The sequence below is a fragment of the Sorex araneus genome, chromosome 5 (assembly GCF_027595985.1).
Source record: "Sorex araneus isolate mSorAra2 chromosome 5, mSorAra2.pri, whole genome shotgun sequence".
NCBI classification, from domain to species: Eukaryota; Metazoa; Chordata; class Mammalia; order Eulipotyphla; family Soricidae; genus Sorex; species Sorex araneus.
In genome coordinates this window covers 36,558,548-36,578,553 of record NC_073306.1, presented here as the reverse complement: position 1 = coordinate 36,578,553, position 20,006 = coordinate 36,558,548, and the positions used below count along the sequence as shown (strand labels likewise).

Here is a 20,006-nt window from a genome sequence, read left to right as displayed (position 1 = left end):
TAGATTTGACACTGAATCGCAGCAATTCAAGCTGCTCAGTCACACACACACACACACACACACACACACACACACACACACACACACACACACACACACCCAGAGGTTAGACTTTCCCTCCCAATTCCTCAGGCCCCCAGTTTAAGTCCTAACTCTGGGTCTAAGCAATAGATTCCAGAGGCTTTTCCTTCAAGGTCATGTAAGCTAAGATCTTGAAATCTAAGGGTGATCAGATTCTCCTTTAATCCTATGGTGTGAGTTTCAAAGAATAACTCGGGGGGTGCATGTGGGACTTGAACATTTGTTGGATAAGAACAGTTCCCCCTGCTGGCCCACAGCGATGAAGGACCTGGGGACCAGAGAAACAGGGCCCCGGGCTGATATATAGACAGTTTATTTCTCTCTCCTCGCCAGCGCAGTCTGATCTTTTAGATCTCAAAATCCTCTACTTTATGGGGCTGGAGCAATAGCACAGCAGGTAGGGCGTTTGCCTTGCATGCGCCGACCCGGGTTCGATTTCCAGCATCCCATATGGTCCCCGAGCACCGCCAGGAGTAATTCCTAAGTGCAGAGCCAGGAGTAACCCCTGAGCATCGCTGGGTGTGACCCAAAAAGAAAAAAAAATTCCTCTACTTTCTATCTAAATTCTTATCTTCATCATCGTCCTTGTCTAGTTTAGTCTTTCTAGTCCCCCCTTTCCCTTCATAGCATCACTGTATCACTGTCATCCCATTGCTCATCAATTTTCTCGAGCGGGCACCAGTAACGTCTCCATTGTGAGACTTGTTGTTACTGTTTTGGCATATTGAGTACACCACAGGTAGCTTGCCAGGCTTTGCTCTGCGGGCAAGATTCTCTCGGTGCTTGCCAGGCTCTCTGAAAGGGATGAAAGAATCGAATCTGGTTCGGCCGCATGCAAGGCAAATGCCCTACCTGCTGTACTATCCTTACAGCCCCCTTATAGCATAGTTATATGGAAATCATGAAGAGTGAGGGTGGGGTTGGACATTGTCATAACAACAAACAGAGGTAACAACAAACATTGTCATAACAACAAATACTCCCTCAGGTAAAGTTCTAGGGGATTAACTCAAGGACAAAATCTTATCTGAAGTGCAGCACTCCAGATTACTAGGAGATATGCTCAATGGCAGGATTCCATCCAGGGTGTATTGCTTTATCTTTTCCTCAGCTAGTAATCCATTTAAACATTCATAGTAAATTTACTTCTTATAATATTTCTATTCATTTTGTATGGACACAGTAAGTGATATATTAAGCTTAAAGCTTGGCTCTTGCTGAGGACATCTCGATAAATATCCCAGACAAGAGTCCTCAGGCCAAGTTAATCTTTCTAATCCCCAGCAGAGCATGTTCCTTATTCAGTTACTACTTTTTGGGTCACGACAGAGTTTGTCCATGACCATGCTCTTAATTTATTATATTTATGATGCTTAGATTGTTCCCTTTAGATACGAGGTAGCTTAAAACTTACCCTGGGTCAATCCACTCCCTTCATTGGGACCCTCATTTTGGGGGTATTAGGAAGTAAGGGCAACTGAGGCATAAATCAGGTAAATAAGATGGAGTCCCAGGAGTAAATATTATTTGGAGTCAATTAACTTCCATGTTACAAAGCATAGCATCAACTGTCTTCCTGTGTCTATACAAAAAGGACATTTCTAAGTCATGAAAATGACATAAAGGAAAGAGAAAAGCAATATAGGATTATTAGTGCTTGATGGAATTGGGTGTGCCTCAGGGGCACTGTTGTCGGGGTAACTCAATAAACCTGCTGGAGGAGCAAGGGTTAGGGTTGCTATCCAACACTATGGAATGCTATCCAATGCTTTCCAATACTATGGGATAGGCTCCTATCCCAAGACCAGGAACCAGGACAGCTAGCCCATCTATATTTCTCTGCTGTCTGGGGCAGTGTTGACCCACCTCCTATAGAGGATTTTTCTCAACAGCAGAGTGGCGCCTAGTAGTTGACTGGTCAGTGGGTCTCCACAGTCCTATCTGTCTCTGGACAGGTGGCATGAGGGCTCAGTTGGTTTCCCTGCCAGGAAACAAACAAAAAATTTTAGAGAAATCTGACTGCGAATCAGATGCAGGCACTAGAGAGATTAACGGGAGAGTCGTTTTATTTACACATGTGGACTCAGCCTGGCTAAAGCCCAATGTTCTTCACTCAGTGCTCATATAGGTTAGGTACAGGATCCACCAATTCTATGGGAACAATTTTCTCATCTATTATATATACACAATGGGCTGGAGTATAGCACAGCAGGTAGGGCGTTTGCCTTGCATGTGGCCGACCTGAGTTCGATTCTGTCTCTATTGGAGAGACTGGCAAGCTACCGAGAGTATCTCGCCCCCGCGGCAGAGCCTGGCAAGTTACCCATGGCGTATTTAATATGCCAAAAACAGTAACAACAAGTCTCACAATGGAGACTTTACTGGTGCCTGCTTGAGCAAATCGATGAGCAACGGGATGACAGTGATACAGTGATAAAATATACACAATGGTTGTTAACTTACATAATGCTTGCACAATCAGTGATTAGTACATTCCAATTTTAGTTTCATAAAAAACATTTACTAATTGTTTCTGTGACATACAGCCCTCCCCACCCCGACCCATTCCAGCTCAAGCAACCTGATCGGTCTGGCTCCTCTGCTCTGTTTTGGCCATAACTTTATGATTTATGACCTATTCATTTTTGCCCAGCTCCTAGGATGGGTCACTCAGAGGTCTTGCCTCTAGTTTCCTGCTTCTATTACTATTTCCCATGGCAATATAGCATTTGTCTCTGATTCACTTTTGTCAAAGTAATGTCTTTTTTATTTTATTTTATTTTATTTTTGCTTTTTGGGTCACACCCAGCATTGCATAGGGGTTACTCCTGGCTCTGCACTCAGGAATTACTCCTGGCGATACTCAGGGGACCATATGGGATGCCGGGGATCGAACCCGGGTCGGCCGCGTGCAAGGCAAACGCCCTACCCGCTGTGCTATCGCTCCGGCCCCAAATATCCTTTTTTTAAAAAGTAAAATAGTTTAAAAATTTTTTATTTAAGGGGTCGAAGTGATAGTCCAGTGGAGAGGGCATTTGCTTTAACATGTGGTTGACCCGGGTTCAATACCTGGCATCCCATGTGGTCCCCCGAGCACCATCAGGGGTAGTTCCTGGGAGCAGAGCCAGGAGTAGCCCCTGAAAATTGCCAGGTATGACCAAAAAAACAAAATTTTTTAAAAAATAATAAAAATTTAAATTCAGATTTATAAAGTTGTGCATAATACAGTTGTTTCAGACATTCAATGTTTTGACACCAATCTCACCACCAGTGACATTTCCTTCACCAATGTCCCAAGTGTTGAAGTAAAATAGTTTTATTTAGAGAAATATGAGGGGAGAGAAAGAGAGAATGAAATATATATTTAAAAGAGAACTTGCACTTCCCCAGAGGGGAAAAATACTGAAACTTCCTTTTCAAGGGATATCCTTTTTAAGGCTGAATAACATTCCACTGTAAGTATATAGCACCTTTTTTTTGCCCATTCAATGGGAAATGGGCACTTGTGTGTTTTCTACCTTTGGGCTACTAGGATTTGTGTTATTTCTACCTTTGGGCTATTGTGGTTTTTGGGGGAGGGAGGCAGGGAGTCCCTCCCTCCCAGGTTTGTACAAGGCAAACCTGGGTTTGATCCCACAGCACCCCATATAGTCTCTCTAGCACAGGCAGGAGTAAGTCCTGATTGCAAAGTCAGGAGTAACTCCTGAGCACTTGCAGGAATCACCACTGAGCACAAAACCAGGAATAACTCCAAAGAGCACTGCCATATGTGGCCCTCAAACTTAAAGACAAAACAAAAAACCCCAAGGATAAGTTTCAGAGTATAGCGGGGGATTGAAAGCTTGTATGAAATGGGCTCAGGAGAGAATGTGAAGAATGTAAATGGAAACAGGAGGCTTGACTGGCTCTTTCGAGGAGTTTTTCTTTAAAATAGGGCAAATGTGTGACATAAACTAGAAGATGATTTGGTGAAGTAATGGGAGATTCTTTTTTTTTTTTCACCCCTAAGAGGAGACTTAATGAATGGTCTGGAATCTCTAGCCCTGCCTTTTCTGAAGCGCTACAATTGTATATTCAAGTTTATAGCTGGAATCTTCATTTAGATGTCTCAAGAAGGAATCATCTTCACCTGTCCCAAACAGCACTCTGGGTTAGCTTCCTCTTTCCCCAAGCTCTCCTTTCCTAAGTCTTCACTTTGTCTAAATATTACTGCGATAATAGCCAAAAAGCCTTTTGCCCATTGCACGTTTCTCTTTTCCTTTAGGTTCCTCTCTTTTTATCAGTCCTCTCAACCAGCACATAAATCTATTGGTTTTATTTCCAAAATATATACTTGATATTTTCACTTTCATCATGTGAATTGCTGCAATAGTTTATCTATTTTTATTCATATCTACCACCCTTAGTTCTGCAAAGGGCAGCAAGAGTATAAGTCAGGTAATATCATATGACCACTTATTGCTCCCTGTTGGTACCTGTCACACTTCCCATCCTGTGTATCTTGAGCTACAAGGTTCTGTGTGTTTGTCTATTTTCTCCTTTAACCTCATCTCTGCCACTTTCCCTCTCCCAACCCAATGAAATTTCCTTCTTTCCTTTCTTTCCTTCCTTCCTTCCTTCCTTCCTTCCTTCCTTCCTTCCTTCCTTCCTTCCTTCCTCCCTCCCTCCCTCCCTCCCTCCCTCCCTCCCTCCCTCCCTCCCTCCCTCTCTCTCTCTCTCTCTCTCTCTCTTTCTTTCTTTCTTTCTTTCTTTCTTTCTTTCTTTCTTTCTTTCTTTCTTTCTTTCTTTCTTTCTTTCTTTCTTTCTTTCTTTCTTTCTTTCTTTCTTTCTTTCTTTCTTCCTTTTCTTTCTTCTTTCTTTCAAGAAACCTAACTAGGGGCTGGAGCAATAGCACAGTGTGTAGGGCGGTTTGCCTTGCACATGGTCGAGCCGGGTTCAATTCCCAGCATCCCATATGGTCACCTGAGCACCGCCAGGAGTAATTCCTGAGTTAAAAACCAGGAATAATCCCTGTGATCGCCGCCGCCATGTGACCCAAAAAGAAAAGACAAACAAAAACAACAACAACAACAAAACCTAACTATTCACACGTAAAGAGGCTTCCAAAAGTACACAGAACTTTACAAGCTCATGCCCACTACCTGAATCTAACACATTTTGAACCGCAATTTGTTCACAGAAATGTTAACTCCTTTGAATGTTTCCTGGGAAAGTGTCTGTCACTGGGCACTTGTTATGACTGAGTATTCTATCAGATTTTTAAAAAAATGCATTCTAGATGTCATTAATGATGGTTGCGTTTTCTTCCTCCTGTCTTTCCTAGTGAAATGTCATTCTAAAGGTAATATGTGTAATTCCTACATAGTTCCTACTGTTTAAGTATTCTTACTACTTCAGTAATGTTTTGTGTTTTAAACATTATAATATGGAATATTATGTTCTTTGTAATTTTATCATGCTTTGTATTTCCATATTTATTCTTTTGGCAATAACCAGTTAGGGTTCATTTTATTGGTGTGTTTCTATTTTGGCACCACACCAGCGTTGCTCAGTGCTTACTCCTGGCTCTGTATTCAGGGATTTCTCCTGGAAACTGTGGGGGAACTTATGGGGTGCTGATGATCAGATCAGGTTGGCTATGTGTAAGGCAAGCACTGTACCTGTTGTACTCTCTCTGGCCCCAGTAGTTTTTTAGTTTAATTCTATATTTTGTTTGTTTAGGGACCACACTTGGGGTGCTCAGGGATGATGCAGTGTTGGGGATTGAACTGGGGTCAGTGGTGTACAAGGCAAGCGCTGCCCCTGATGTACTAGTTCTTCAGCCCTCACCAGTTTTAATCAATTTATACACTGGCTTTATTATTTCAGGTATTTAGATTGTTTCCAATATTTTATGGATAGTCACTGTCACTGTCACTGTCATCCCGTTGCTCATTGATTTGCTTTAGCGGGCACCAGTAACATCTCCATTGTGAGACTCCTTGTTACTGTTTTTGGCATATCGAATATGCCACGGGTAGCTTGCCAGGCTCTGCCATGAGGGCGGGATACTCTCAGTAGCTTGCCAGGCTCTCTGAGAGGGGCGGAGGAACTGAACCCAGGTGGGCTGCGTGCAAAGCAAACGCCTTACCCGCTGTGCTATCGCTCTGGCCCTAGTACTGCAAATAATATCGACTTAATAGTTAAGAATTTGATTATAGGGGGCTGGATCAATAGTACAGCGGGTAGGGCGTTTGCCTTGCACGCGGCCGACCCGGGTTCGGTTCGGTTCCCAGCATCCTTTATGGTCCCCAGAGCACCGCCAGGAGTAATTCCTGAGTGCATGAGCCAGGAGTAACCCCTGTACATCGCTGGGTGTGACCCCCCAAAAAAGAATTTGATTACAGCTCCACTTTTTCATTCTGCTACTTTGGTAAGCTATTTAAATTTTCTTTTTTTTTTCTTTTTGGGTCACACCTGGCTCTGCACAGGGGTTAATCCTGGCTCTGCACTCAGGAATAATCCCTGGCGGTGCTCAGGGGACCATATGGGATGCTGGGAATCGAACCCGGGTCGGCTGCTGCAAGGCAAACGCCCTACCCGCTGTGCTATTGCTCCAGCCCCTATTTAAATTTTCTGTGCCTCTATTTTTTAAGTGGTGAAATGAGAGTAACAGTAATAGGTTTTCATGGCATTGATAGCAGGGTTAAATGAACTATGTGTAAAAATCTGAGAAAAATGCCTGGCATATGTTAAATGTCAATGAAAACAGACTTATTGTTACTATTACTAGGAATTGCTATACAGAATATGTGCATCTTCAATTTTATTATATATTACATATTTTCTCCTAAGCGATATACTTTCACTGGCAGTATGTTTCATTTTTATAATTTTTAATTAAAATTTCTGCCTCTGCCAAGCTGCTGGTGGTGCATTCGATATGCCCAAAACAGTAACAAATTTTACAATGGAGACGTTACTGGTGCCCGCTTGAGCAAATGGATGAACATCAGGACAGTGCTACAGTGCCTCTGTTAAGAAGTTATATAATTGTTTTATTTGGTACTTTGATATTGTGGAGTTAACTATCTTGTGATTTTTACCACTCAGGTTTCGTTTTCCTCCCTTCTTTCCTTCCTTCTTCTTTCCCTCCCTTCCCTCCTTTCTTCCCTTTTTTTTCACTCCCTCCCTCTCTTCCTTCCTCTCAGAATTCTTTCTCTTTCTTTCTGAGCCACACCTGGCTATGCTCAGGGTTTATTCCTGGCTCTGTGCTCAGGGATCACACCCGGTGTGCTGGATCCAATCCTTTTATTTGGCGTTGAAAATAGAAACCACCTTTGAATATATATATGTGTGTGTGTGTGTGTGTGTATATATATATATATATATATATATATATATATATATATATTGCTTTTTGGGTCACACCCGGCGATGCACAGGGCTCACTCCTGGCTCTTGCACTCAGGAATTACTCCTGGCGGTGCTCGGGGGACCATATGGGATGCTGGGAATTGAACCCGGGTTGGCCGCGCCCTACCCACTGTGCTATCGCTCCAGCCCCACCTTTGAATATTTTTAATCCATTTCTCTGTTGTATTCCCCCCCTTTTTTAAACTTGTTTTTGGAATACTTTCTGGATATTTAATTTTAAACAGTATTATATATTCATATATAATGAACATCATCTTGTCTGTATATGTATACCATCTTTTTAACTTATTACAGGATTCAAAATCTTAATGCAATTAAATCTAACAACATTTCCCCTATGGTTCGTACTTTGGGATCTTAAATTCTTCTCTAGTATTTAAAAAAAAAAGAATTTTCTATGATAAAGCAATTTATACTTTCTGGGGGAAAATTTACTTTTTGTGGTGGAGAAGGGAGGCTCCCAAGCGTGCTCCGGGGTCCTGGGAGGCACTCTTCGGGGATCCTCGCTCGCAGGGGTTCAGTGCAGGGGCTCTGCGGTCACAGGGACCGCCAGGGCCACCTGGGCGGTGTGCCGGGCGCCTTCAGGGCCACCTCAGCGGTACCCTGAGGGCCGCGTGTCGGGGGCGAGGAGGGGAAATCACACCGCGGGTGCGACCCTGAGCGCTGCTGAGCTGTATCTCCCTCTCCGTGCCTGGAAACTATCTTGAGGTCTCTATCTAGGATGTATTTTTGGAAATGAGTTGAGACAGGAATCATTTGTTCCCCTTTCGGAAAAACAGTCTGGGCGCCATTTACTGCAGAATTCATCTTTTCCCTTCTGACTCGGAATGCCATCTCGGTTAGAAACCGCGCTCCCAGGAAACCCGTCTGTCTTCCTTTCGGCTTCGGGCGCGCCCGGTGTCCCTTCTCCGGGAAATGCTGGCTCTCCTTCCCGGGCGACCTTGCTCCGGTTCTGCAGATCGCAACTCTCGAGTCACCCCGCTCCGATCCAGCCTACGTTTGTTTACTGCCGGGTGGGTCTGGCCGCGCTGCCGGCACACCCTGACGCGTCTACCAGGCCTGAGCGGGGCACCAGCCGGGGGCCCAGCCGTTGCCAGGCTGTTGCCAGGCTGTTGCTAAGGGCGGCTGACGCGGAGAGCAGCCAGAGGGGGCACCCCGCGTCCCAGTGACGGAATCCGGTGGGCGCCGGCGTCGCCGGGGAGTGCGTCATCACGCGCGGGCGAACGGGGGCGGAGCCGGCGGCGAGTCACGTGGCTTGGTTGCCTACGCGCTGCTGGGCCGTGGGAAGATGGCGGACGGAAAGGGAGACGCCGCCGCCGCCGGGGCCGGGACTGAGGCTTCGGCGGGCTCCGGAGCCGGAGACGGAACGGAGACGGAGTCCATGGCTCGGGGGCCTCGCCCCGCCTCTCCGGGGCCGGGAGCCTCGGGCCTGAGGCCGTGTCTGTGGCAGCTGGAGACAGAGCTGAGGGAGCAGGAGGTGTCGGAGGGCTCATCGTTGAACTACTGCCGGAGCTTCTGCCAGGTGAGGGGCAGGCGGGCCGGGCGGAGGGCGGCGGGCCGGGGGGAGCTGGGGAAGAGGCCCCCGCGCGCTGCCGCCGCCCGGGCCGCGCCGAGAGGCGCCACCCCGCTGTCTTCGCCGCGCCCCCGAGCCGGGCAGGCCCAGCTCGGAAGCTCGACCGCTGGCCACCCTCCGCCACTGCCCGACTTTGGCCACGGCCGGAGCAGCTTGCGCCGGGCCGGACGGAGTCCGGAGGGCGCTGGGGGCTCCTGGAAGGGCCGTGCCTTGTCTCGGTGGCTTGTGCCCTGGCCGGCCGGTCGGAGGGCCGTCGCCCCCGGGAGGATTGATGGCTCGTTCCTACCAGGAGGTCTTGTTTTGAAAGCGCCGATGGTCAGACTGGAATACCTGGGCTGTGGGGAGCAATCCGGGTTTATTCGGGACTTATTTGGAGGGAGTGAACGTCTTCTGGGCCCCCCGCGGAGAAGGTATGACAGTTGGCTTTGGAAGGCGTCTAGCGCTTTCCGATTAGGGACCTCGGAGCCGGTTGGTGGCTAGGTCGTTCGCCTTCGGGGGCCCCATTGGTGTCTAAGCCGTTCTTTATCCTCTTCTGTGCTGGTGTGAGGATGGTGCTGCCCGGAAAGAGGCCGGCGAGCCTTGCAGTAGCCGTCCCCCGGCCTGGGGAGGAGCGCCCGGGGGGAGGGGAGAGAGGTGGAGTGTGGTCTTGACCCTGTTTGTGGGCCCGAGTGGGGCCACCTCGAAGATTGCAGATTAAATAGTATGGTTAGTTTCGTTTCCACGAGCACGCCTAGAATCCCCCCCCCCCCACCCCCCGTGTTTCCGAAGCCTTTATAAAATCAGCCATTTGCCAGTATTTCTACTTTGGTTTGTGTTGTATCAGATTTCGGGGCCGCCCCTTTGCACACCTCACCTGGGTGCCTGCGAGAATGCAAAATAATCTTAGTTTGTTGGTACTTGAACTCTTAATGAGCGAGCGGAATAAATTGCGTTGCTTCAAAAATATAATTTGTGGGAGGCAGTTTGTATTGTCTGTCGGTGGGTCGGTGGCAGAATGAAAAATGAACTGGCATGGTTGCCCTCCGCCCTCGCCCCGGAACTCCAAGCACCTCAACGCTTAGAATGGAGTTTTGCGCTTGTAATCTTTTCCGTACATTGTATCTCTCTGGTTTTTGTGTTTAGAACCTGTAGCGTTTCCCGAGCACTATGAACTCATGAGGTGTAGTTGCTCTTTACTTCTTACCAAGGATGCTTCTTCCTAAACAACTTTTATTCTGCAAATTTTCATTGACTTCCCAGAATGGGGCTGGGCATTTTACAAGTGTTGAGGATTAAGACAGCACCTAACTCTTGGGCTGACCATTGGAAGGCGGGGCAGAATCAACAGTATTTCCAGTGCAGTTTGGTAATGATGGAAAGATGTTGTCAGGTCAGTGGTGAGGGGAGAGGTCTCTTGGGACATCCTAATGAGAATGACAGCGAGTCAAAATAATTAAAAGGTTAGCTATAAGTTGTAATAAGGGCTTAGAAAGAGAATGGGAGAGACCACTTTAATGGGTGGCCAAGGAAGGACCCTATGGCTAGAATAATGAAAATAAGTCAAGTAAGTGTCTAGCATGTGCGTGTTGCCGGAGGGGGAGTGTTGGGGGAATAGAGTGAGCATTTCCATTTAGAAAAAAAAAAAATGATAGGAGAAGGGACATAATGCTTTGGGGAGAAGCCTTCCAAACTAGAATTATATTACAAGAAAGAGAACATGAATAAAGTAACCAAAATGGAAGCTTGTGAGAATATTTGTTTTTAAGTCACATTCAGTTTGTTACTTGGTTGTAACTCCTGAAACTCAGGTGTGCAAAACATGCACTCCAACACTCCAACCCTTTGCACATTCCTCACTCAAGGATGCCATATTTATGTTCTGCGTTATACTTAGTTCATGTAGCTCTGGTGTTATTTTAACTGAACCTTGATGACACTTAGAGATGTGAGAACGTAGAATAAGTGCAAAATGAAAGTACTTTTGTAATTTTTCTCTTTGGTGAATATTTTTGCCTAAAATTTTTGCAAAGCATTTTTTTGACTACTGAGATAAGGTGTACCAATGGTATGTCGTAATAGAAGGCACATTGGTTTGGGATTTAGTTGGGTCCTAATTATGCTGCTACAGTTTATTACATAATAATCTTGGGCAAACCATGACTATATTTTGTCGTCTGACCTTTGTCTCCTTGTAATGCTTTATGCAAACAGTCTAATAAAACATTTCTGTATAGTTCTTGACAGTATTTGTCACTATTTTGTATCACATTTTTTTCTAGCAGATCAAATAAAATAAACTTAGTTTGTTCTTGAGCACCAGATACAGGGGGGGGAAATCCATGAAGAAACAGGAATATTTGATCCATCCAAACTTGTTTGAATAGCTCTTCAAATTTGAATTGGTTTCAAATTTGAAAGAATGAAATTTATTTATCCTCTTAATGGAAATTTGACTTCAGCACTAAGTGCTGGAGATTGATACTGCCTTCAAGGAACACATAAAATGTAGATAGGTAATATGGGGGCCTTAAAGAGGCCAGTCCTGTGTTCTCAGGGCTGTGGAACTGCAGCAGAGGTGTTTTCATCTGGTGGTTAGTTTAGAATTGTTCTAGACTTTCATTTACCAGGTAGATCTATTGCAAAGACTAAAATAATAGTTTGTCCATATTTTGTAATGCTTAAACGGTTCTATTTTTAGAATTGGCTATGTGAAATGATAGAGAAGTTTGTCTCATACTGGGCATTTTTTCAATTTTCAAAAGTTTTTAGATGATAAAAACAAAATATCAGAAGTAATTGTTCTAAGAAAATGATCAAGTTGTATTCTGTGAAATTTGTACTCAGTATCTATGGGATGCGGCAGTAATTTTTCATTTCCTTTCCCTTAGCTCTTTTTTTGAAAACATTGTTAGACAGTGTGGATAAGATTAACTTCAGAAAAGTCCTGTTTTTGTTTTTGCAGAAAATTTTTTGCTATATTCTGGGAACCAAAATTCCTTAAGTTTTATGACTACTACTTCTATTTCTAACATATTTTGAAGGTCTTACGTAGACTTCCTTAACTTCCTTAAAATTATTGGTAATGATTTTTACTTTGAGAATATCAGACAATAATTTTATGGGTGGACCTAGTATATTTGAGATACTTTCAGGTTCTAGGATAACAGTTCCTATAAATTTTTAATGGTTAAAATAAATTTTGTGGGGCTGGAGTGATAGTTTAGCACACAGCAGCCCTGGGCTTGATCCCTGGCACTGTATATGGCCTCCCAGCATCTCCAGGAGTAAGTCCTGAGGACCATGGGTGTGGCCCAAAATGCCCCCACCCCCCCCAAAATTTTTTTATATAATTTAGTTTTTTTTTCCAAAGAAGCAATTGAATCAGAAAAGCATACTGACATCATTTCAGCTAGTTGTGTGACCTTGAACATGCTGTTTTCTTAGCCTTTTCATTTGTAAATGGAATAATAATAGTATTTCTTATTCTCTGTGCATATGCATTGTGTTTGGGCTAAATAATACAATCACTGTTTAAACAACAAGTAACAACAGTGCCCCCACAGTGTTGGACTTATCAGGTTTCTTAGTCTTGGCATAAAGTCTTGGCAAAAATGGGACAAACACACACAAATTTTTTTACCTAGTCAGTTCCGTAACCCCAACCTTCTCTTCTTCCAGGGCACATTACGGACACACACACACATGCGCGCATGCACACGCGTGCGCGTGCGCGCGCGCGCGCACACACACACACACACACACACAGAGTTCCCTAACACACACACACACAGTTCCCTAACACACACACACACACACACACACACACACACACACACACAGAGTTCCCTAACCCCAACCTTCTCTTCTTCTAGCGAACTTCACACACACTCATCATAGTTTTTGCTTCTTCAAGACCCAGAATGCTTAAGCTTTTGTTGGTATAAAGCAACTGACTGATCTTCAAAATGATAGATTTACTTTACTAAAATAAAATAGCCTTAGTCTTCCCTTCTCTTTGTGCTTTTCTGTCTCTTTCTCTTATTTCTTGCGTGGCAAATTTTCCTTCCTTTGGGAGCAGTGTAAATGTTACTTCTTTTATGACACTTTCTCTGATTTCATTAGATAGATTTCCTCTTAGTTCTTTGTGTTCTTTTAACACTTTGTATATATCACGGTTCTCTTATTTTCATTATCACTATCTTAGTTCAGCTTTATAATGTTCTTTTGTTGCACCCTCTTGATTTTTGATTGGCTTTATCTATAATATATTTTGATGTTCTATTTTATTAATTTTATTATTTTTTGCGGTGTCAGAGAATGAACCCAGGGCCTCACAAATATGAGGCAAGTGCTCGCCACCAAGTCACATCTCCAGCCCCACTATTTTATGAATTGTAGATCCAATCTACGCTTTATTCCCTCACATTCTTCAATGGTTTATTGCCCCAAAGGCAATATAAAATTCAGTTCACTAGCCTGGCCAAAATGCTTTTTAGCATCTGGTTTTCTTGGCTCCCACCTTACCAGCTTCTTTCTTTTTTTTTTGCTTTTTGGGTCACACCCAGTGATGCTCAGGGGTTACTCCTGGCTTTGCACTCAGGAATTACTCCTGGCGGTGCTTGGGGGACCATATGGGATGCCGGGGATCGAACCCGGGTCGGCCGCGTGCAAGGCAAACGCCCTACCCGCTGTGCTATAGCTCCGGCCCCACCAGCCTCTTTCTTTAGGGTGGGGTGGGGGGGTACCACCTTTACTAATGTTCATTCTTTCTCATTGTGCGTGATTAACCCTGGACTCTCTTCCCTATCTGCCTACTTAACCCTTAAGATCTTTCACTTGGCATCTTTATTCTAGTAACATCTTGTGCATAAGTTTGGTGTCTGAATATTTGTTTCCATTTTTGTCTCATTGTTTAAGCCAATAAACCAATGCAAGGGTCTTACTTATTTTTTAATTTTTTGTATGTTTGGTACCTAACAATAGTACAGTACCTGGCTCAGGAAACAAATTTGCCACAAAACAAGTTATGTTGTAGGTAGTTTATGTTATGCTTAAGAGATGTATAGTTTTAGTATAATAAATAGCACTTTAAGTAATCTTTTAGGCCAGAGAAGTAGCGCTACTGACGGGTTTGTATGCTGGAGGCTGGAGGCTTGGGTTTGATCATGACAGGATCCCCTGAGCACCACCTAGATTCGTGAGGCACTGCTGCATGTGGCTCTAAAACCCAAAAATAAAAGAAGGATATTACTGTAAAGTAGTACATTTTGGTCATTTCTTAGAGACGTTACATATCAATTTAGCCTGCATTATTCTAATTGTACATTTATATGTGTAATGAGGGGTAGTATTGATGGAGAGAGAAAATAATTCCCTTGTATTAGTGTATTGAAGAAGAGTTAACATCCTAATTGATAAACAGTTTGGAGATATTAAACTATTTTATTTTATTTCCTCCCCCTCCCCTAACTTAAATGATTCTAGATTAAAAAACAAACTCGTCATTCCCTAGGAATTGACATAAAACTCATGTACACACACTTCTATTTACTTTTGTTCCTTTGCTTTTGGGCTTACTCCTGGCTCTCTGTTCAGGGATTACTCTGATGGACCCAGGGGACCGTACCAGATGTCAGAGATTGAACCCATGTTGGCCAACGTACAAGGGAAAATGCCCTACCTTCTATCTCCAGCTATATTAACTTATTAATTTAATATAATGAAGATTTTTTGTATTCATACACATTGAACGTGTGCACAATAAAACATATTCTTTTTTGTTAGAAATAATTTGTATTGATTATATATAGCATAATTTCCAAATTCCTGGAGTTGAAATTACTGGATTAAAGAGTAATTTTACATATTGGTGGATACTGACATACAAAATGTTGAATCATTGTGTCTGCTAGTAATGTTGAGCATCTCTTGTATTATTTTTTTCTCTATTCTTAACTTTTTAAAATTTTTTATTAGTGAATCACTATGGGGTATAGTTACAGATTTACAAACTTTCCTGCTTGCGTTTCAGTCATAAGGCATCCCTCTTATTTCACAATTCTTTGGAGGCGTGGGGGGAGTGTTGGGCCATACGTCGTGCTGGAGATCAATGGGGTTGTCCACATATAAGACAAATTCCTTAACCCATGTACTATCTCTAGCCCTCACTGTATTCTTGCCAGCTCTGGTGTTATTAAATACTTTTCAGTATTTACTATTATAATAAAACGCTATCAGACTATTAGGTTAATTCGCATTTTAAAACCATTTGTGTATTTTTCGTGTCTTAGATATTTAGTTTTACCTCTGAGACTGTATTTACTTTTTGTATTTGCTGTCTTTTAAAATGTTAGTTTATGAGGACTGGAGTGGGTTAGGCGTTTGCCCTTCATGCAGCCATATCGGGTTCAATTCCTAATACCTATATAGTCCTCTGAGCACCGCCAGGAGTAATTTCTGAGCACAGAGCCAGGTGTAACTCCCAAACATTACCGGATGTGGCCCCCCAGACCAAAAATAAATAAATGTTCGTTTAAAATCATTAAAATTTGCCTATAATTATTTAGTATGGCATGCAATTTCCCATGCTGCTTTGAGATTCAAAAAACAGAACATACCAAACTGTTGGAATGTTATGATACATTTAGCATTGGATTATGATTATGAGAAACTTGTCAGTATGCTCATTTCCCACAAACATTGATTGATGTTTTTATATAGGAATACTGCTAGTCTCAGGGATATCTGATTTCAGCTGAGTAACTGGAAAGACCTAGGGCTTCTCAATAGCTCCCCCCCCCTTTAATGTATTCATATGTTTTCATGTTTTCAAATCAGATGCCACTAGGGCCAAATCAGGTTGTTAGTTGAGGCATCAAATTACTGCTTAAATGGGATGATTTTTAAAAAATTTTATTGATTCACTGTGAGATATAGTTACAGGCTTTCACGTTTGAGTTACAGTCACACAGTGATCAAACACCCATCCCTCTACCAGTGCACATTTCCCACCACCAATATCCCCTGTATACCCCCCCTTTCCCACCCACCCACTGCCTCCATGGCAGACAGTCCCCATACTCTCTCTACTTTGGGGCATTATGGTTTGCAATGCAGATACTGAGAGGTTATGTTTGGTCATTTATCTGTTTTTGGCGTACAACTCCCATCCCATCCATGTCTGTCCCTCTCTTTCTGACTCATTTCACTTAACATGATACTCTCCATGACCATCTACTTATATGCAAATTTCATGACTTCATCTCCTAACAGCTGCATAGTATTCCATTGTGTAGATGTACCAAAGTTTCTTTCACTAGTTGTCTGTTCTCGGGCCGCTGGGGTGTTTCTAGATTTTGGCTATTGTGAACAGTGCTGCAATGAACATGTATAGGTACAGATGTCATTTTTACTGTGCTTTTTTTGCACCCTTGGGATATATTCCCAGAAGTGATATTGCGGGGTCGTATGGAAGCTCAATTTCTAGTTTTTTTTTTTTTTTTTTTTTAACATTGGTTTGTCCTTTCTCCCTCCTGCAGGGAACTTAGAGTTTATTTCTTTCTTTATTTATTTTGCTTTTTGGATCACACTTTGCACTCAGGAATTACTTCTGGCGGTGTTCAGGGAACCATATGGAATGTTGGGAATCGAACCTGGGTACGTCCCCTCCCCGATGTGCTATCATTCCAGCCCCATCAATTTCTAGTTTTTGAAGGACTGTCTATATTGTTTTCCAGAAAGGCTGGACCAGTTGACATTCCCATCAATAATGAAAGAGTGTCCCTTTTCCCCCACATCCATGCCAGCACTAGTTGCTTTTGTTCTTTTGAATATGCGCCAGTCTCTGTGTTGTGAGATGGTATCTTACTGTTGTTTTGATTTGCATCTCCCTGATGACTAGCAGTGTGGAGCAGTTTTTCACGTCCCTTTTGGCCATTTGTATTCCTTTTTTGAGGAAGCTTCTGTTCATTTCTTCTCCCCGTTTTTTTTATGGGGTTGGAGTTTCTTTTTCTTATATAATTTCACTAGTGTCTTGTATGTCCTGGATATTACTCCCTTATCAGATGGACATTGGGTAAATATTCTTTCCCATTCTGTGGGCTCTCTCTGTATTTTGATCACTGTTTCTTTTTAAGTACAGAAGCTTCTTAGTTTGATATAGTCCCATTTGTTTATGTTTGTTTCCACTTGCTTAGTCGGTGGTGTTTCATCCTTAAAGATGTTTTTAGCTTCAGTGTCATGGAGGGTTCTGCCTACTTTTCCTCTCTGTACCTTATGGATTCATGTCTGATATTGAGGTCTTTAATCCACTTTGATCTGACTTTTTTGCTTGGCACTGGACAGAGGTCAGAGTTCTTTTTTTTTTTTTTTTTTTTTGCAGATAGCTATCCAGTTTTCCTAGCAAAATGCTACCATCTTTAAGGTTTGGTTTGTTAATTTTTTGGGTCAGGGAGGTGGCTCAGTGGCAGAATTCTTGCATTGTGCAGAATATCTGAGTTAGATGCTCAGCACTACAGGAAAGTGTGAAAATAAAACCATGTACTAAGGATTATTTTCTAAGTCATGTCCAAACACTTTAGGGAATCATTTATTGAAACTAATGAATAATGTTTTATATCACTGTCATCCCGTTGTTCATCGATTTACTCGAGTGGGCACATTTCCATTGTCCCAGCCCTGAGATTTTAGCAGCCTCTCTTTACTCGTTTTTCCCAATGATTGGAGGCTTTTTCAGGGTCAAGGGAATGAGACCTGTTATTGTTACTGTTTTTGGCATATAGAATATGCCATGGGGAGCGTGCCAGGCTCTGTCTTGCGGGCGGGATACTCTAAGTAGTTTGCCGGGCTCTCCAAGAGGCATGCATATATATATATATATATATATATATATATATATGTATATTTCCCTTTAGGATTTTATGGAAAATGGGTAAGGAGTGTCTTGTGATGGGTCGTGCTTCGTGGTCGCACAGTCCAGGCATATCAGGAATATATTCACTCATGCGTGAGACTTATATTTTTTATATTATCATCATCATCCCGTTGATCATCGAATTTCTCAAGCAGTCTCAGTAACGTTTCCATTCATCCTAGCCCCGAGATTTTAGAAGCCTCTCTTTACTCGTCCTTCCCAATGGTGTGCCACATTGGAGGCTCTTTCAGGGTTAGGGGAATGAGACCCATCATTGTTACTGGTTTTGGCATATGAATATGCCGTGGGGAATTTGCAGGTCTCTCCCACATGGGCAGGAAACTTGGTAGCTTGCCAGGTTCTCCCAGAGGGAGACGTAGGCTATAAGATGTCCAGGAGCTTGGTTTTATAGTCTCTGGATGTTGGCCGTTGGTGGGATTACACGTCGCCAGGGGCAGTCCCTGGGTGTGACTGCCTAGCTGTTGGAAAATGGGGAATCTGGGCGGAAGAGGCCCAATCCCTATCCGAGCAGGCTTAGAGGTCTCAGCCCCGGGTCCTGCACACCTGGGTTCCTCTGCCCGTTCCTTCATGCATGAGGCTCATCCGAACATATGGAGAGGAGCCTTGAGCATGGTGAGGCTCTGGAGGTCTTCAACTGCTGGAGCTCTGCTTGGGCAGGGAGGGAAACTGAAGCCCACCCCCTCCTGAGGGGCCTGGGGAAGACAGCTGGGCTCGGTGGTAAGAGACTCTCTGTTTTATATAACGTTATATAAATGGTAAGCAAACAATATAAAATAAGTGAGTTTTTTTTTTTTTTTGCTTTTTGGGTCACACCCAGCGATGCTCAGGGGTTACTCCTGGCTCTGCACTCAGGAATTACTCCTGGCGGTGCTTGGGGGACCATATGGGATGCCGGGGATCGAACCCGGGTCGGCCGCATGCAAGGCAAACGCCCTACCCGCTGTGCTATCGCTCCAGCCCCAAAATAAGTGAGTTTTTTAAACTTACTTAAACGAGAGCATTAATGTTGTATTCATATTCCTAAAAGTTTGTCATTTATCCCCATTCAAGGTAATGCCTATTCCAATTAAAACACTCAAAAACTTGAATTGATATCATCTGTTTATTTATGTTCACTGTCCTTCACTTCACTGGAGCGATAGCACAGCGGGTAGGGTATTTGCCTTGCATGCGGTCCATCCAGATTCAATTCCTCTGCCCCTCTCAGAGAGCCCTACCGAGAGTATCCCGCCCACATGGTAGAGCCTGGCCAGCTACCCATGGCATATCCGATATGCCAAAAACAGTAACAAGTCTCACAGTGGAGATGTTACTGGTACCTGCTCGAGCAAATCGATGAACAATGGGATGACAGTGACAATGATACAGTAATCCCTCACTTTGCTTTCATAGTGAGATCTTGATTTCAGCATTTAAAAGGTTTGGTCAATAAAAATGCTAAGTTTAAAATGATTTATCTAAACCATGCCTTGAGTCTTTTTTTTCCCCCCTGGTTTTGGAACCATACCCTGCAATGCTCAGGGCTCTGCACTAAGGAATTAATCCTGTTGATGCTCAGGGGATCAAATGGGATGCCAGAGATTGAATCTGGGTCAGTTGTGTGCAAGGCAAATGCCCTGCCTGTTGTACCATAGTTCTGACCCAAGTCCCTACTAATTTAAGCAAAAGCAGAAATGCCAGGGATCTCTCTTGGACTATATGAGGGTTTTTATCAGATATTTCTAGTTTGGAAATGCAAAAAAATATATATGTATGTATATGCATATATATATATATATATATATAGAGAGAGAGAGAGAGAGAGAGAGAGAGAGAGAGTGATGTATCTCCTTTGGACCTTCTCAAGCCAAAAAACTGTTGAGCCCAGTAGGTTGTTTTTTTTTTTTTCTTTTTGGGTCACACCCAGCAATGCTCAGGGGTTACTCCTGGCTTTGCACTCAGGAATTACTCCTGGCGGTGCTTGGGGGACCATATGGGATGCCGAGGATCGAACCTGGGTCGGTCACGTGCAAGGCAAACGCCCTA

The 20,006-nt window shown here is 43.5% G+C and overlaps 1 protein-coding gene across 1 annotated transcript in view; it reads left to right on the top strand.

Moving 5' to 3' along the window:
- Window positions 1-8,742: 8,742 nt before the first annotated feature.
- Window positions 8,743-20,006, top strand: part of RLF (RLF zinc finger) — an 86,293-nt gene continuing 75,029 nt past the window's right edge. The window contains exon 1 of the mRNA XM_055139720.1: window positions 8,743-9,019. Within this exon, the coding sequence (XP_054995695.1) occupies window positions 8,786-9,019 (234 nt within the window). The 5' untranslated portion in view covers window positions 8,743-8,785. The remainder of the gene's footprint in view (window positions 9,020-20,006) is intronic.